This window comes from Chelonoidis abingdonii, chromosome 1 (assembly GCF_003597395.2).
Source record: "Chelonoidis abingdonii isolate Lonesome George chromosome 1, CheloAbing_2.0, whole genome shotgun sequence".
Classification (NCBI taxonomy): Eukaryota; Metazoa; Chordata; order Testudines; family Testudinidae; genus Chelonoidis; species Chelonoidis abingdonii.
The window spans coordinates 139,023,107-139,041,811 of NC_133769.1; the positions used below are offsets into that span (position 1 = coordinate 139,023,107).

Genomic DNA, 18,705 nt, shown 5'->3' on the forward strand with positions numbered 1-18,705 from the left:
ACGAGAGAGATATGAAATATCAATACATACAAACAAAACAACAACAAAAGCCTAACATAAAAAGAGTTAAGGTGAACAGTCAAGCCACCCCAAAGTTAGAAATTGCAAGTTAAGGCTGCCTGTGCAACCTCGGTGCCTTATGATACAGTTTTAATTACTTGAATCTGTACTAATTTTTTCAGAGGCCCCACCTCATTCAGGACACGGATGGATGGATGGTGCTCAGGAAATGGGTAGATTTTTAATATTCTCTTTTTCTACTCAGCATTCAAGGTGTGGCTCCTCACCTTATTTACCACACCATTCAAAACTTGCAGCTAAATACTGGAATTGTTCATTTCCTCATGGTTTTTTTGTGGTGCCATCACTCTAATTATCTGAGCTCGCTCCCAGCCATCAACAAATTTATCTTCACAACACCTCTGTGAGGTGAGGCGTGTTATTACTTCCCATTTTACAGATGGCAAGCTGAGCACAGAGAGAGTAAAGCCAATTTGCAAAAGGTCTATTAATTGGGTGCCCAATTTGAGATACTTAGGCCTTATTTTCAGAGTACGTAGGATTAATAGCACTTTATATGTTTCAAAGTGGCTCCCATTGACTTCAAGTCCTTGCAACACTTGGTGCTAAGCTTCTCCAACAAGCAGCTGGAGCATTTCTTTAACATGGACAAAACAAATTTTCTCTTCCTCATTCTTAGAAAATGGTGGAACTTATTTAGCTGAGACTTTCCAAAAAGAATTAGCGTAAAGCGACACCTGCCATGGAAAATTTCAGTCCAAGTGCTTGAAGTATGTGAAGATCAAGACCAATGAAAACAGAATCTCTAATGAAAGTGTTGGCAAACTTAACTATAGGCACTGCTACAGCTCTGCCTGTAACTGAATTGTGAAGGTCGTTCTCTTTCTCATCCCTAACCACACTGGATTTCCTCCTTTTCTGTGCTTTGGGAAAATTCTCCTTTCCAGTTCACAGTCTAGATGTTGTATGTGATCGCACGAGCTCTCTAGGATAATACTATGGCCTCCCAGCCATCAATACTGGACTACCAAGTACAGTAGAACCCATTTATCCAATCTAATTGGACTGGGGCCAGACTGGATAATCAAAAATTCAGGAGAATGGCAAAGAGCTTTCTATCCATTATTTTAATGATCAGCATCGCTTTCAAGCTAGCTACCCCTCCAGAAAAGCATTAAAACATAGCTCCCTTGTTATTCCTTAACAGAATATACAACATATTTAATTCTTGAAAACAAGAACGTTTTGTTCATTTATTAACAGAAAAACCAACCTGAATTTTTAACAAGTTGTACTGATCATTTTTACATGCTTTATTTTTTAACCCTGAATATTATAAGGACCATGTACAAAGTCTGTTTAATGTTACACAAGGCACCATCTCTATATAGTTGGTTTACGTATGACATCACAAACAGTACAATTTTATAAAAATCCAAAACTGATAATCAGTTGTCAGATGTCATTAGGCCTTTTAAACTGACTGAACCATCGCTAACTATCAGAGAAACATCCTCTCCTAAAGTTTGATTTAAGCTCTTAGCCTTCTCAAATAGTAAAGGATCACTAACAGGAATACCTTCATCTCCCACCTGTATAAACCACCAATAAAGAACTTCATCCAGACCAGAGTCCGTCAATTGCTTCATGATCTTTCGGGATGCAGAGTTATTTGTTCTGTATTTAAGAATTTGCTCGGTATTGTGTTTGATGTCCAATATTGTGCTTTTCCAATGTTATAATCTTGGGCTATTTTAGCCAGTGACTATCCTTTTTATTTTATTAATAATCTCTATTTTAGCATCCAATGACAGTACTACACTTTTCCCACTTACTAGTCATGGTCATTTTACAAGGCTGAAAAGCTGTGATGGTTACAGTAGTGTTGCCAAGGTGATGTCAATTTCCCACATTCCTGTGTGTGTGATGGTTGGTGGGTTAATATGGAGAGCCAGAGAATGGAGGCTCGGCTACACATGGTTCTGCTATACTGGTAACATGTACCCCATTACCAGATCCCGCACTAATCACTAAAGACTAGACTTCCTTTTCAGGAAGACCAAAGTCAGTACTAACACCAGCAGTGGCTCCAGGCACCAGAGCTAAAAGCACGTACCTGGGGCGGCAAGCCGCGGGGAGTGCCCTGCCAGTCCCTGCGAGGGCGGCAGTCAGGCAGCCTTCGGCGGCTTGCTTGTAGGAGGTTTGCCAGTCCTGTGGATTCGGCAGCGGGTACGCTGAAGCTGTGGGACTGGGGACCTCCCGCAGGCATGCCGCCAAAGGCAGCTTGACTGCTGCGCTTGGGGCAGCAAAAAAGCTAGAGCTGCCCTTGACTAAAATAGTTCAGATGGCCAGCTTTCATACCCCAATCATTCATGGTTATGCAGCTGCACTCATTCACTAGGCTCTTTCTGAACAGTAACCTACAGGGCACATCTTAGACTGCAGAGAATTTGTTTGAGGACAAACAATGGGCATTTTACCCCTGTTTCTGCATTATTCACATACATGGCTTTCCTCTCCCTCACTATGTCGTTCTTCTTCTCTGGTCTCACTTCTTTACCCTCATTCCTCCTTGGAATTAACAGGATTAAATTTTCTTACCTGTTGCCCAAGTCTCTTAGATTCTCACTGAATTAGCTGGAAATCTTCATCCAGGGCCAGAGCCTCATCACCAGTCTGTGAATGAGATTTCCAGACCTAAGTCTGGATTCCCTCAGGCAGAATGGTCAGGAAAGGCTCGAGAACCAGCAGCCCTGTGATCTGCTCCTTTGTGTGGATCTCTGGCTGCAGCCATTGATGGGAAAGTTCATAGAGTTGACTAAACTTCTCAGGATCCTTCAGACTCCTGATAAAATTGTTATCCAGGCCAATGCTGTACTATAGTGGATGTCTTCTTTTATGTTAATATAGACAATTGCCCCAGACTGGGATACAGGAGGGGCTTTTCATGCTTTCTTCAATTCCACCCATTTTAGGGTTCAATGTATGCTGCATCTCCCCTTTAATTTAGATGTAACTGGAAGCACACAGGTGCAGGCACACCCTGTTTTGAAGTCATAATTATTTCTAGGGGATTGCCTTAATACAGATCAGTACTACGCTCTAGCCATCTCACTGCTGTATCACACCAACATAACTGGCAAAAGATTTCTAAGATTTTGGTCTTGTACCTTAGAATCAACACCACTGGCCATGTCACACTGCTAAAAATATTGATGTTTGCTTAATGCTTTCTTGAGTTGACCAAAATGAACAAAAGTCCCACAGTATTTTATGACTAGGCCACAAGTGAAGCAGAAAAACACTGCTTGTGTAACTATGCTATTGATGCAGCAGAGAATCCTGGGGCACCTTATAGACTAACAGACGTTTTGGAGCGTGAGCTTCCGTGGGTGAATACCCACTTCGTCAGACGCAGGTAGTGGAAATTTCCAGGGGCAGGTATATATATGCTAGCAAGCAAGCTAGAGATAACCGAGTTAGTAATCAAGGAGGAGAGCCCTGTTCTAGCAAGTAGAGGTGTGAAACCAAGGAGAGAGAAACTTCTTCCCCTTGTAAAAATTGGGGCAAGCTCAGTTCACAGTCTTTGTCTAGTCTGAGCTGATGTGTCAAATTCTGCAGATGAACTGAAGCTCAGCCAGTTTCTCTTGAAAGTCTGGTCCGAAGCTTTTTTGCTGCAGGATGGCCGCCTTAAGGTCTGCTATGAGTGTGGCCAGGGGGTTGAAGTGCTCTCCTACAGGTTTGTTATTGCCATTCCTGAATATTGATTTGTTCCATTTATCTTTTCCGTAGCGATACTGTCCGTTTGGGCAATGTACATAGCAGATGGGCATTGCTGGCATACATGATGGCGTAACATTGGTGACATGCAGGTGAATGAACCAGTGATGGGGTGCTGACTGGTTAGGTCTGTGATTGGTGCTGCTGGTGAGAGTATGTGGGCAGAGTTGCAATCGAGGTTTGTTGCATGGATGGTTTCCTGAGCTAAGAGTTACATGGTAATCGTGTGGCAGTTGCGTGATGCTATTGATGCTGCAATGGTAGTGGTCACTGTAAGAAATGAATTGTATCAACAACCAGAAAACTGGCTCTTGGCCAAACAGATGGCTCGCTTACTTAGAGGGGTCAATTAATCAGCAGTTAAATCACAAGATTAGCTCAAACAAATTAATGCACTTTAACATTTTATGGCTACCTGTAAATGAATTAAGTGGACATTTATTAAATATTTTGATGTTTTTCTACATTTCAAATATACCTATTCAATTACAAGCACTACAAGGTGTCCAGTGCCACTTTATTTTTATTACAAATATTGCACTGTAAAATGATAAATGATAAACAAAAGAAATAAGAGAAACAAGTTGTTTACTATTTCTGGAGATAATGTTGCCACTTTAATTACAAGTACTAAAGTGAAACAGGTTTCACATGGCTGTTGAGCTGGAGCGCAGGATATTTACATGCTAGATGTGCTAAAGTATTGTATGCCTTTCCTGCTTGGCCATCATTCCAGAGGCACGCTCCTGCTGATGAGTTTTAAAGAATATGTGTTAATTATTTGCGAATGAATCCTTGGGGAGAATGTATGTCTCCTCTTTTGTTTTACCTGCGTTCTGCCTATATTTCATGTTACAGCAGTCTGAGTGAAGACTCAGCATATGTTGGTTGTTTTTAAGAACACTTTCACTATAAATTTGACAAAATGCAAAGAAGATACAACAGGTTAGACTGAAGTGCTTCAAAATCTGAGAGGGACGAGGTGTGGAGCACACTTTCAGAAGTCTTAAAAGAGCAACACTCCAATGCAGAAACTACAGAATCCAAACCACCAAAAAAGAAAATCAACCTTCTGTTGGTGGCATCTGACAGAGATGATGAAAATGAACATGCATTGGTCCGCTCTGCTTTGGATTGTTATTGAGCTGAACCTGTCATCATCATGGACGCATGTCCTCTGGAATGATGGTTGAAGCATGAAGGGACATATGAATTTTTAGCGCATTAGCAATGTAAATATCTTGCGACACTGGCTACAACAGTGCCATACGAAAGCCTGCTCTCACTTCCAGGTGACATTGTAAACTAGAAGCAGGCAGCATTATCTTCTGCAAATGTAAACAAGCTTGTTTGTCTGAGTGACTGGCTGAACAAAAAGCAGGACTGAGTGGATTTGTAGACTCTAAAGTTTTACATTGTTTTATTTTTGAATGCAGGTTTTTTGGTACATAATTCTACATTTGTAAGTTCAACTTTCATGATAAAGAGATTGCACTACAGTACCTGTATTAGGTGAATTTAAAAATACTATTTCTTTTGTTTTTTACAGTGCAAATATTTGTAATAAAAATAAATATAAAGTGAGCACTGTACACTTTGTATTCTGTGTTGTAACTGATATCAATATATTTGAAAATGTCAAAAACTTCCAAAAGTATTTAAATAAATGGTATTCTAGTATTGCTTAATACCATGATTAAACTTTTTAAATTGCTTGACAGCCCTAGTACTAACCAAAATGTGTAAACTGATTTACTGATGTAACTACAGTGAGATTGAATAAAGGGTATTGTGTTATTAAGATAAGGAAGTAGCTAATAGCAAATAAGGTATATTATAAAGAATGTTTTACATCCCAGAATTCTTCATATTTGTGCTACATTCTGCTGTGGAAACTTACTGGTAGCTAAACTATTACAAATATCTGTTACAAATGGCTGAACTAATTTAGCTGAAACTTTTAAATAAATCAATTTGAGGCGGATACCTGGCATTAAAAATTTCAGTCCAAGTGGCTCAAGTATAATCCCTGTCCTGGCTACCTCTATATGTGCAAAGTTTGGAAGAATCCATCAAGCGAATAAGATGGATGCCCTGTTGAGTCTTGCGAAAACAGTACACCAGGTTCTTTCATCTGGAAGAAAACAAAACTATCACTGATAAAGATTTTAGATGACACACAAATGAAGAATACAGGTCTGATATAGAGCTATCTGGCTCACTTGATAAGCTGGGCGCAAACCAACAATATGCATTTTAATATGGCTAAATGTAAATATATACATAGAATCATAAAAGTGTAGGACTGGAAGGGACCTCATGAAGTCTTCTAGTCCAGTTCCTTGCACTCAAGGCAGGACTAGGTATTATCTATACCATTATCTAAATCCTTGATGAAGATATTGCACACAATTGGACCCAAGACTTGTCCCTGCAGGACTCCACTTAACATGCCCTTCCAGTTTGACTGTGAACCACTGATAACTACTCTCTGGGATCAGAGGGGTAGCCGTGTTAGTCTGGATCTGTGAAAGCAGCAGAGAATCCTGTGGCACCTTATAGACTAACAGAGGTTTTGGAGCGTGAGCTTTCTCTCTGGGAATGCTTTTCCAATCAGTTATGCACCTACCATATAGTAGTTCCATCTAGGCTGTATTTTGTTAGTTTGTTTATGAGACGGTCACGTGAGACAGTATCAAAATCCTTACTAAAGTCAAGATATAGCACATCTGCCCTTTCATCCCTATCCACAAGGCTTGTTACCTTGTCAAAGAAAGCTATTAGGTTGGTTTGACATGATACGTTCTTGGCAAATCCATCCTCCTTGTTACTCAGGGGGAAGGATAGCTCAGTGGTTTGAACATTGGCCTGCTAAACCCAGGGTAATGAGGTCAATCCTTAGGGGCCACTTAGGGATCTGGGGCAAAAATCTCTCTAGGGATTGACCCTGTTTTGAGCAGGATGTTGGACTAGATGACCTCCTGAGGTCCCTTCCAACCTTGATATTCTATGAGTCATCCCTTTATTATCTTGTAGGTGTGTTTGCAAATTGATTGCTTGATTATTTGCTCCATTAGCTTTCCAGGTACTGAAGTTAAACTGACTGATCTGTAATTCCCCAGGTAGTCCTTATTCCCCATTTTATAGACTGGCACTATATTTGCCCTTTTCCAGTTCTCCAGAACCTCTCCTGTCTTTCATGAGTTTTCAAAGATCATCACTAATGGCTCAGATATCTCCTCTGTCAGCTCCTTGAGTATTCTAAGATGTACTTAATCAGGCCACAGCAACTTGAAGACAACTTTTCTAAATAATTTTTAACTTGTTCTTCTCATTTTCACTGGTGTTCACTCTCTTAGATGTCCAGTCACTACCAAGTTTCACTTCTTGGTGAAAACTGAAACAAAAAAATCAGTTAGCATGTCTGCCATTTCCACATTTTTTGTTATTGTTTTTCCCCACTCATTGAGTAACAGGCCTACCCTGTCCTTGGTCTTCCTCTTGCTTCTAATGGGTTGGTAGAACGTTTTCTTGTTACCCATTATGTCCCTAGCTAATCTAATCTCATTTTTGTGCCTTGGCCTTTCTAATTTTGTCCCTACATGCTTGTGCTGTTTGTTTATATTTATCCTTTATAATGTGACCTAGTTTCCACTTTTTGTAGAACTCTTTTTTGAGTTTCAGATCATTGAAGCTCTCCTGGTTAAGTCAGGGTGGTCTCTTGCCACACCTCCTATCTTTCCTATGCAATAGGAGGGTTTACTCTTGTGCCTTTAATGATGTTTCCTTGAAAAACTGCCAGCTTTCTTCAACTGATTTTCCCCTTAAACTTCCTTCCCATGGGATCATACCTACCAACTCCCTGAGTTTGCTAAATCTGCCTTCTTGAAATCCATTATGTTTACTGTGCTGTTTTGTCTCCTATCATTCCTTAGACTCGTAAACTCTACCATTTCATGATCACTTTTACCCAAGCTGCCTTCCACTTTCAAATTCTCAACAAGTTCCTCCCTAGGTGGTCTGTAGTAGACCCCTACCATGACATCACCCTCATTTTTTTTACCCCTTTTATCTTTACCTAAAGACTTTCAACAAGTCTGTCTCTTGTTTCCATCTTATCTTGGAACAAAGGTTATAGGACATATTTCCACAATGGGGGACTCTACCCTGGGAAGCAGTGACTCTGAAAATGATTTCGGGGTGATGGTTGATAATCTGCCATACATGAGCTCTCAGTGCGATGCTGTGACCAAAAGGGCTAATGAAATCCTTGGATGCATAAACAAGGGAATCTCAAATAGGAGCAAAAAGCTTATTTTACCTCTGTATTTGGCACTGGTGCAACCTCTGCTGGAATACTGTGTCCACGTCTGGTATCTACAATTCAAGAAGGATGTTGATAAATTGGAGATGGTTCAGAAAAGAGCCACAAGACTGTTTAGAGTATTAGAAAATTGTAGTGGGACTCAAAGAACTCAATCTATTTAGATTAACAAAGAAAAGGTTAAGAGGTGACTTGCTTACAGTCTTTAAGTAACTACAGGAGAAACAAATATTTAATAATGAGTTCTTCAATCTAGCAGACAAAGGTATAATACAATCCAGTGCCTGGAAGTTGAATCTAGACAAATTCAGATTGGAAATAAGGTGTAAATTTTTAGCAGTGAGAGTAATTAACCAGTGGAACAATTTACAATTGGTGGATTATCCATTGCTGACCATTTTTAAATCAAGATTGGATGTTTTCCTAAAAGATATACTCTAGGAATTATTTGGGGAAGTTCTGTGGTCTGTGTAATAATACAGGATGTCACAATGATCCCTTTTGGCCTTGGAATTTATGAATCTGTGAAAAGTCTAGTTGGTAAAAGGCGCCTCTGTGTCTTGCAAAACTTGTATGAAGAAAGTCTGTAAGGTCTGTGTGTGATAAAGCCTTTGGTGGCTGGGCAGCATAGTGGCTAGATCATTGGCCAGTGGGGATGTAGGGGAACCTGGGCCTGCCCTCTTCACCAGGTCCCAGCCCAGGGCCCTACCAGGGGAGGTGGGTCTCCCACCTGGCCGGTGTGGGTGTGGGTTCCCCCACTGATACTTCCTACTAAAGTCTCTTTAGTTCGGGGTGTAGCCCCAGGTAGTCCAGTTATCCCACAGTTGGGGCTTATCTGCAGACTCCCCTTGGCAGGGAAAGGCTTACTTGCCTCCAGTGGCTGCATTGGTTGACAAGTCGCAGATTCCTACCTTCATGTAGGCTCCTGCCTCCTCGCCAGTGAGTCCCCAACTGAGCCAGGCTCCAGGAGCGGTGCCAGGGTTTTTGCCGTCCTAGGCGGCAGCGCTCCTTCTCTGAGCATTCGGCGGCAGATCCTGGAGCAAGAGAAGGACCCACCGCTGAATTTCTGCCGAAGACCCGGAGCAGAAGGACCCCCCTTGCTGAATTTCTGCAGAGGGCAGCAAAATGCCGCCCCCCCAATCCTGCCATCCTAGGCGACCGGCTAGGGTTGCCGAGCGGAAGCACCAGCCCTGCCAGGCTCCCTTCTTTTCTCCCCTCTCCAGGCCTGACACTGGTTGTAGGTATAGCGGGGTGGGGCTAGCTGAACCCATAGGGTTTTTTTTAACCCCTGCTGTGCCAGGAGGCAGTTTCTCTGCTCCTGCACACTATGGTAATATAGTATCAGCCAATATAATATACAATATTAATATTATATATAATATCTGGTATATTTTTGTATATCTATGAATTGTATTCATGTTAAACTCTTTCCAGGATGCTTTTTATTTATGTTCAGCTCTTTAACCAAGGGAAAATATGAAATGTTGTAATTTCTGTGCCAGAAACAGAGACATGCCAAAAAGACAAGATAAGATAAATGATATTTGTTGATGCTTGACCAACATGCAGGCAATACCAAGGTACAGGTGTCTCTAAGCTTTGCTGACTTCTGGAATACCATGTTCAAAACAGGATAAAAAACTGTCACAAACTGGTGTGTAAATCTTGGGATATGCTGGAATACCTTGTTTTGTTGTAAACAACTTGAATATAAATATGAGACAGGCTGACCACTGCAAGAGATGGTGCATTACTAGCTCTGGAAGACAAACAACTCTGCATTGTGCTGTTTTACAGACTCAGATACTTTAAGACCAGAACAGACTATCATGATGATCTAGTCTGACTTTCTGAAAATCACAGGCCACAAATCCTCACGCACTCACTCCTGCCATAGGACCATAGCCTCTGGCTGAGTTAGTGAAGTCCTCAAATCTTCAGTTAAAGATGTCAAGTTACAGAGAATCCACCATTTACACTAGTTCAGTCCAGCAAGTGACCCAGGCTCTGTGCTACAGAGGAAGGCAAAACACCCTCTTGGATCTTTGCCAATCTGACCTGGGGGAAATTCCTTCCTCACCCCAAATATGATGATTAGTTAGACCCTGAACCAGCATGTGAGCAAATCATACCTTTAATTAATAAAGTGACTGGCTGAGTCTAGGTTATCAGATGTCTAATCAATAAGAGAACTGCACCCTAATAACAAACTCTTTAGACAATCCAAGACATGATACAGGTGCAAGTGAAGGTCATGGCCAGTGAGAAGTATTCTTGCAGGCTTCATTGGGGAAGAGAAACAAACTAAAATGAGCCACATATTACATATTTAGGAATAGAGCAAACTCCCTCATCCACCCAACTCCATGGTCCTGGGGAGAAGCAACAGAACACCCCTCATAGTCCCATAACGAGTGTCAATTCTTCCTCTCAAAGCTACAGGATATGTAATTCCCATGCTGGCTCTCTTCCTCTCCTGGATTGTTCCCAGACAGCGCTAATGTAAGAAACATCCTGAGAAGGGCCAGGGGTTACCTGAGTTTGACCTCTAAAAAGTTTCATATTAAGATCCAAAGCTTCCTGGCAGAAACAAAACAAACAAACCCACAAACTCGTCATTCCTTCCCTCCGAGCAGTGAGGTAGCTGTTTCTTAACAACATACAAATCCTTCTCACCCGGACACGTCCGTGAGACCAAAATCTCTGTCGCTACAGATGTAGTGTATTCAAATACTCTGTAGGAATGTGCTACTGAGCGTGCTCGGTACATCTGCTGAAGCCACCGCCCTTCACCTTGTCCTTATTAGCCGTAAGTTTCTGCAGACTACTTTTGAGAGGAGTTAAACAGTGACAAAGGGGGCGAATCGGAGGAGGGGGGTGACAATTTACTGGTCTGGTGGGTCAAACAGCTGGAGGCAACATTAGGGGAGGGGCTAAAGGGCAAAATCAGGAAGTGGGGAGGCGGAGTTAAGCCCAGGAGTGAGGTGGCGTCAGAGGGCGAAACCCTGGTACAAGCAGGGGCAGAGGGGGTAGCAGTTACCCCAGTAGCACTGAGACACCAGTGCTGTGTAAACTGGAGAGCAGTGGGTTAAAAGCAGATGCAGCAGAAGATAAAAAACGGAAGGTCTTTCTTTATAGAGGGAAAAAAGCCCAGCTCTGAGATCGCTGCTCAGCCATCCCTCCTACGCTGAAGACGGGGTCCCAGTCCCATTCAGTACCTGCACATGCTGTCTCTCCGCTAGCTGAATTGCAGCTGCAACCCTTCCGCTAATGTTTGCGCAGTGACAGGGTTAAACCACAGAGCTCATACGCCTTTGTAGAGAGGACCAGGAACTACTGCAAGGGGGGAAATTAATATAGAAGGAACTTCCTGTCCCCAACTCTCTGTCCTCCTCACTTGTAACTTAGCCCACTGCAGCAATTGTGCATTAGAGTTGCGTGGTTGAATCCATTTCCAAAGAAGCATCGGCCCCAAACAAGGAGGTTTCTCTGGTCCCACATGCTGCCAGCCCCGCGAGGTGAGTCTGGGGTAAGGGAAGACCGCAGAGAGAGTCGCAGGAGGGCTGCAGAATGGAACAGCAGGGAGGCACGAAATCCCCTCCTGCAGACCCAGGGGAACCCAGGGCTGAACCGCCGCTGGCAGAGGCAAGAGAAGACAAGCTGTGGGGAGCCAACTCAGGGGCAGGTCATAGTGGGGATCTGAGGTAGGTCAGGGACTTTTCTAAACCGAATGGGGAGCCTGAAGTTGGTAGCCCAGGTCTCGGGGACGAGGGGGAAAGAGAGATTTCTGCCTGGGTGCAATAGCCTGAGCCTTGAGCAGAGGAGCAGGGAAGTCCTGCCTGGATCTCTCGACTTGTCTATGGAATTGCAAGTACCTTACACAGGAGCCTTTTTTCAGCTGCTTTGCCTTCGTGCTGATGTCTCCTGCAAGGGGGATGCGAAGATTTGGGAGTGAAGGTAGGGAGGGAACCTGCCCCTTGCCTGACAATGAGATAATATACCTCTCAGAAAGACCTCTTTTTCAGATGGAGTTGTGTGTTCTGGGGTGGGTAATAGGTGATTTTGTTTCAAAGCCTCTCATGAACTAAGAATGAAGTCTTACCCTTTTATAGGGTGGCCACTGTCAGGACTGATGCTGGGCTCCCCTTAGTACAGATGGCCACCATTTTACAGAGTTTGCAGTGGGACTAAAGGCAAGACTACCCTCACTGAAGATGCCACACACTGTGCCATCAGGAGGCAGAGAAGTTCACTGAGGAGCAGGTGAACATCTAGAGAACACACACAGACAGTGTACCAATCTGCTTGGAGTGATGTGGGAAATCAAGGGGATGCTGGAGGACAGGAGAATGTGGGGGATAGGAGAAGCTTGAGGGGTAGGGAGGGATACTCTTGAGGGAAGGGAATGTGGGGACAGGGTGGGAAAATCTGAGATAGCAGAAGACTGAAGGGAAAGAGAAGAATGTGGGGGACAAGTGGAGGCAGGAGATAGACGAGGGGCTGAGAGGTTGTGGATGGAGGAAGGAGAGGGATTGGTGTGGGGAAGAGTGGCAGCTGCCCCATCCAGGAAGCAAGGGGAAGATTAGTGGAGTTCCTCCCTAAAAGCAGCCAGGGACGTGGCACATACTCTTGTGTGTGCATTGACTGTAAGGTTGAATCTTCAAGCTTAACTGATCACGCCAATGGTGGGGCAGCAGACATACACTGAAGGCTAAAGAATCAGACTCCTTTTAAAAATCTGTCTCCTGACCTTTGGGAGCTAACTTGTGATTTTTGAACCGTTGGGGTTGGTCAGGCCCACCAATGGAGGGGGCAGGGAAAGAGGGGCAATTGCCCAGATGGGCCACAGGGTTCCTAGGCACATTCAAACTCACTGGCCAATCGCAGAGGCCCACAGGGCCCCCCAAAGCATGAGGCGCGGACTGTGCCTAGGAGTGATGGATTCATCATTTCTGCCCCAGGCCCTGCCCCCCTAGGGATAGCCCTGGGGCCTGGGATTTCTGTCAGTAGACCTGGGGTAATACTGTAATGTGCATCTTTATGAGCAGGAGGCAGGCAACCCAGCTCCTTCTCCAGCTGTTCCCAGGCCGGGGAAGATAATGATCCAAACAGTGGACCAAATTCAATGATGAACCCTGGTCACATGCCCCCTGTGGGACATTGCACATATGCTAAGAAGACTCACTACAGCCATCTCCACTGGAGCCAGGAGAGGGAAAGAGAACAAGCAGTAACTACTGGGAGCTTTAAGAATAGGAACTGGGACCCATTACAGGATTTAAGGTAGTTCCCTCTTATGCTTTCCTTTCTGTGCTTTCCCCGTAAAGTACAGCAGGTCCCCTCCTATCCCTTTTTTCTCTTCCATCTTCAGACCAGTCTTCCGTTTGCCTCTCACCCCTGGCCCGTTTTCTCTGCCCCTTTCATTCCTTTCTCTGCTCTCTTTCTATACACACACTTGCCCTCTGAATTGCTTTTCATTTAAAGAAAACAACCAAAGAAAAAAGAGCAAATATCTTTTTGGGGTAAGGACTGTCATTTATGGCATGTTTGTACCACTCCTAACACAAAGTACGCAGCTGCGTGGGGCACCAGGAAATTTGGGGCACCAAATTACCTGGTGTCCTTTGCAGCTGCGTGCTGCTCCAATCCTTGCCCTGCCTGTTCCCCAGGGCCTCCACCCCTGCCCTGCCCCGCCTCAACTCCATCTCTTCCCACCCCTGCCCTCACTCCACTCCACTCCACCCCACCTCTTCCCCAGACACACCCCATTTCGCCCCAGCCTCATCCCCGCTCCTTTTCCACCCCGACTCCTCTGAGGACTGCAGCAAGGGTTGGGCCTGCACTCACCAGCAGAAGTAAATAGAGTGAGTCCCAGCCCACTCCGCACCACCAGCTCCCAGCTGCACCACCAGTGAGTGCTGGGGGATGGTTTCCCCCTGCTCCCCAAGTCCCAAGGCTGGGAGCCAGGGGAGCAAAACAGAGTGAGCTGGGGCCGGGTCGCTCCGCTGCCCCATGAGTGAGGGATCAGGCCTGCCCTGCGCTCACCAGGTGGCAGGAAATGGAGCGACCCGGTCCCAACCTGCTCCGCTCTGCCGACTCGTACTGGGGGGTGGTTCCCCCTCCCACGCCTACTCCTGCCCTCCCACGGAGGCCTGGGGCCCCACACACAACCCCGTGGGGAGGCTGTGTAAGGCACCAAAATGGAAAGGGATGACCCTGGACAGACCCCTTAGAAATTTAGAGAGAGTTGTGAGTTACATGGCTCTATACACTATGCACATGATTCTCCTCTTGTATCTGTTTTATGCAGATGCGACTCCATTGAGTGCAGTAGAGTTGCTCTTGATTTTCACTGGCGTGAGTGAAATGAAGTTCTGGTTATTTAAATGAAGGGTATAGGCCTTTGGCTTTTTATCACTTCTGTGCTGTCTTGAGAGATTCAGAAGAGAGACTGCTGGAGCTGAATTTCTTGCAGTCTGTGAAAATAAGAAACAGAAATCCATCACTGGAGGCAGATTAGTTCTTTCTTCTCTGCTGTTCCCTGGAGTTGGGTGGGTGAGAGAGCCTGGTCTGATTCTGAATGTATCATTCCTTTTCTCAGTTTTGTTTCTTTCTTCCCTGAAGCCTGCGGGAAGCTTTTGCGAGTGAATTTCGCTTGGACCAATAAAGCCATCTAGATTTGTTTAAACAGTTCATCTCCAGAGTGTGAGATGCAAACCTACAAATCATCAAACCATCACAAAAGGTATGTGCAGCAGGAAATGGTTAGTGGAGCTGATCCTAACTATGGGATGCTAAGGATGAATGTTTTTCACCAACCATACAAGTGACATGCAGAACTGAGACAACTAGAGCATAGGCCCAAGCTGGAGTAACGTCACAAAGACAGACCAGACATGCAGCAGTGAGTAACTGCATCTGTGTGCCTTCAGTTACAGACATTGACAAACTGAGTGGTGCAATTTGAAGTAAAGATGGAGGAGCAAGCCGTATTCAGCCATCGACCAGCAGCGGAAACAGAGCAAGCAGAAAATGCACCCACACTATCCCTGCCTGGGACAGTTGACTCCAGTAATGATAGGGAAGCCACTCTGCAACAGTACAGCATCAGCATGGAGAAGCACTGCAGACACTTTAGACAGTTCTGCTATCAGGAAGCAGAAGGACCCCAAGAGGTTTACAGCCGACTCTGTGAACTTTCCCATCTGTGGCTGCAGCCGGGTCTCCATACAAAGGAGCAGATCATCGAGCTGCTGGTTCTTGAGCAATTCCTGACCATCTCGCCCGAGGGAATCCAGACATGGGCCCAGAGATTTCATCCAGAAACACATAATGAGGTTGTTGCCCTTGTAGAGGATTTCCAGCTAATTCATCAGGAGAATGGGAAATGTGGGTAAAAGGTAAGGACCACTGAATGTTACTTCAGATGAGGGAACAGGAGAGAGGTGAGGTGATGGAGAGAGTGAGGGAGAGATTGTTAGTGAACATGTAAAATAAAGTATTTTTGTATTCTAAACAATTCCATTACCACCTGAGGTGAACACACTAATTTTATTTTGTATTGGTTGAATACTCGTGTCTAGAAAGAGTCTTGACTATGAGAGACTATTGCCAGCTTATTTACTTTCTTGAGCCTTCAGTTCTTGAGTCCCTGGCAGAGTGCAATCAGATGATAGCCATGGGGAGGTGAAGCCTAATCTTCTGTCAGGGAATGTGATAGTGGGTTGAAGAGAAATATGCTGGTGGTACTTTGAAAATGGTCTTCATTCTGGATGTAGCTCTGAGATGGTCCAAGCTTGAGCCCATGAAGAGCTGAACTGAGAGCAGAGAAAGTATAATACTTCCAAAGCAAAGAGAAGGAAGAATAACTATCAAGGGAGAAGGTAGAGAGAGACAGACTGTCTCCTGCATTTCATTTTATTTCAAGTGACTCTGAATGTGGTGACTTCTTTGCATCTGAATTTTTCCAAATCTCCATCTCTTTCCTTATTCTTCAACCTGACCCTTCCCCACTTCTGTCTCCTTCATTCTTTTTTCCCCAACACATTTTTCCCTAACCTGTCCTGCCTCCCTTTTTATTCCCCATGCACACACTCCCTCTGTTTTCTTTTCTTCTCTTCTTCCACTTCATCACACAGAACAAACCCTTGTGCCTGTACAGCCTGTGACTGAGCAGCAGGATTGTCACTGAATATGCATATATTGAACAGGGAATACCTGTTTCAGGTTCCAGTGACACTGGAAGATGTGGCTGTGTATTTCATCAAGAAGGACTGGAGTCGTCTGGACAAAAGGCAGAGGGAGCTCTACAGGAATGTCATGCAGAAGAATCTGAAGACTTCTCTCTGAGTAAAAATTAATTTTCCCTCATTACTTAAAAGCTGTGTGGTCTCCCAAGAATTTGTTAAACTGTTGTTCAGGGTTCTTCTCTTGGATTTCTAAGGGCTCAGTCCTTGTAGTCCCCAGAAACTTTGTGAGAGATACAGTCACTGCCATTCAACCACTATTTTTCTGAATTGCCCTTTTATTCAGAGGAGGTGATCTGTAGTCACACCTCAGCCTCATCTTTGTGGTTTAGTTGTGTAGTACAATCATAGAATTGCCTTGTCCACCCTCCCTCGGACTAACGCCAGGTCTGAAGGTGCTTGACTTCGAGAAATAGGTAAGTGTATTAACATTTGCACTGCTCACGACTTACCTAGTCCCCCATATGTGGATATCCTTGAGTCTCCAAAAGGGAAACAAAATAACTCCAGTTACACATTTTACTTCCTCAGTGGGTTTCTGTGGACATAATCTCATCTGTTGGGATTCTGTAATCCCTGCCTTCATGAAAGAACAGGTTGGGTTCACATCTATGATAATTAATTTATTTTGTAATAAATGTTCAACAAGTACATAACAAATTGTGGTATTGCCTGGACTGTTTTCCTATGGGCAGGATTTGAGACTCCAAAACCTGATGTGAACTCTCAGATGGAACACAAGGAAGAACCTTGCATCCCAGATTGTCAGGATGCCAGAGAAAGGGTAATACCAAGAGAAGCCGGCACAAGTGAGAAATAAATGAAGCTATCTCAGAAACTATCAATGAGTGAATTAAAAAGCTGTGGTTTGAACAGAGCCATCATGAGTTATATTCGCTGTCATAGCAACGGCTACTTTCATCATGAAAGAGAGATCATTGTAGGATGGAAGAATTAAGGGTAAATGTCTGTGTTATGGGGCATGTGCTCTAGAGACAACCTACAACAAAGGAGAGTCTCATGGGGGTAGAGCATGGGAGAGCACATCTCAGGCTAGGGAACAATACAAAAGAAGCCTGGTTTGGTTTTTGGTCTTTATTTTTCTGATCAGCAGGAGCTGGCTGCTGTTGCTGACTGTGTTCTTTGTGCAGTGTTGCTATGAGACTTGGGCCTGTTTTTGTGGCAGATGTTAATCATGGCTTCCAAGCAAACCTTACTGATTTCTGGCAGTGGCCATCCCCTTTTCCCATGTTATAAATTGAAAGCTGCCTTGCCATAAGGTGGCTGTCACTTTCCTACAGCCTTTGGATATGGAAGTGAGACTAGCCTTAGTAAAGATGGACATCGTCTCTCATGGTTTACAGTGAAACTGAAGCCAGGCTGCCCTCAGTGACGATGGTTCCCCCTTTCCACTCCCCTGGCATTCTAGGGTTTGAAAACTGTACAGGACCAAGGAGGGTGATATGCAGGAAAACATGGAGAATGAAGATTTGAGGGGTAGGAGACTGAGGTGAAAGGAAGGAAATATATCGGAATATGTGCGAGAAGGTGGAGGGACAATATGACGAGCACGGTGGACTGGGTAGGGCAGAGAAAGATGTGGGAAAGGAGGCTGGATAGTGATAGAGAGAAGGACAGAATGGCAGTTTCCCCAGGAGTTAGGTCAGGATAAGCAGAGCTCCCCTCCACAGTCAGAGGTATAATTTATTGTTTGATGTTTGTTTGGCAAACAAAAACAATGCAGTATTACTTTGGCTTAAAAATCATGACATCTTAAAAAAAATCTCCTGACTCCTTGGGGATCTGACTCATTATTTTAGAAGGTGTGGGGTTGGGCATACTATAGAAATAAGGGATAGAGCTGGTTTTAGCAGAATCCCCGAGGCTGGATTTTCCAAAGCAGGCCCCCCTTGCTGTATTGTCCCTACAGAGAAGAAGCATTCTCTCCAAGCCTTTCACTTCAGCATTTGGTGTGCATATCCAGAGGGAATACATGTGGCTCCCAGAATTAGCTACTTCATAAACCATGCAGCTAGAGAGGGTGCTGGAGCAATACTCCTGGGACATTCCTTTAGCCCTGTGATGGCATTTCATATCCCAAGAGTATTGTGCAAATCACACCAGGTAAGCAACTTGAACAGTTTGTCTCTATTCCCTTCCCACTGAAAATCCAGGCACATACAGAACCCTCACCCCCTCCAGCCTGGCATGGGCTAGGAATAGTGACTCTGACAGACCACTGTCCTTGCTCTTGAGGTGAAATATCATGATCTGAATATATGTTGGCTTCCCAGCAAACTCTGCTGCTGAAGCTTTTCATGTACAGAGACAGAT

At 44.3% G+C, this 18,705-nt stretch overlaps 1 protein-coding gene and 1 long non-coding RNA gene across 3 annotated transcripts in view; one reads left to right on the top strand and one right to left on the bottom strand.

The window, feature by feature from the left end:
• Positions 1-4,782: 4,782 nt before the first annotated feature.
• Positions 4,783-11,411, bottom strand: LOC142047500 (uncharacterized). 2 transcript variants are annotated; one of them, XR_012656766.1, is made up of 4 exons: positions 11,344-11,411; positions 8,993-9,159; positions 8,123-8,178; positions 4,783-5,935 (listed from the first exon to the last, which is right to left on the bottom strand). It is a non-coding gene; the product is annotated as an uncharacterized LOC142047500 (long non-coding RNA). The 2 variants fall into 2 exon arrangements; XR_012656767.1 differs by lacking the exon at positions 11,344-11,411 and adding an exon at positions 10,802-10,996.
• Positions 11,412-11,499: 88 nt separating this feature from the next.
• The window catches only part of LOC116824931 (uncharacterized), a 38,883-nt gene continuing 31,677 nt past the window's right edge, over positions 11,500-18,705 (top strand). Inside the window, exons 1-5 of the mRNA XM_075070698.1 lie at positions 11,500-11,643; positions 13,174-13,411; positions 14,750-15,451; positions 16,349-16,474; positions 17,067-17,180. Of these exons, the coding sequence (XP_074926799.1) occupies positions 15,100-15,451; positions 16,349-16,474; positions 17,067-17,180 (592 nt within the window). The 5' untranslated portion in view covers positions 11,500-11,643; positions 13,174-13,411; positions 14,750-15,099. The remainder of the gene's footprint in view (positions 11,644-13,173; positions 13,412-14,749; positions 15,452-16,348; positions 16,475-17,066; positions 17,181-18,705) is intronic.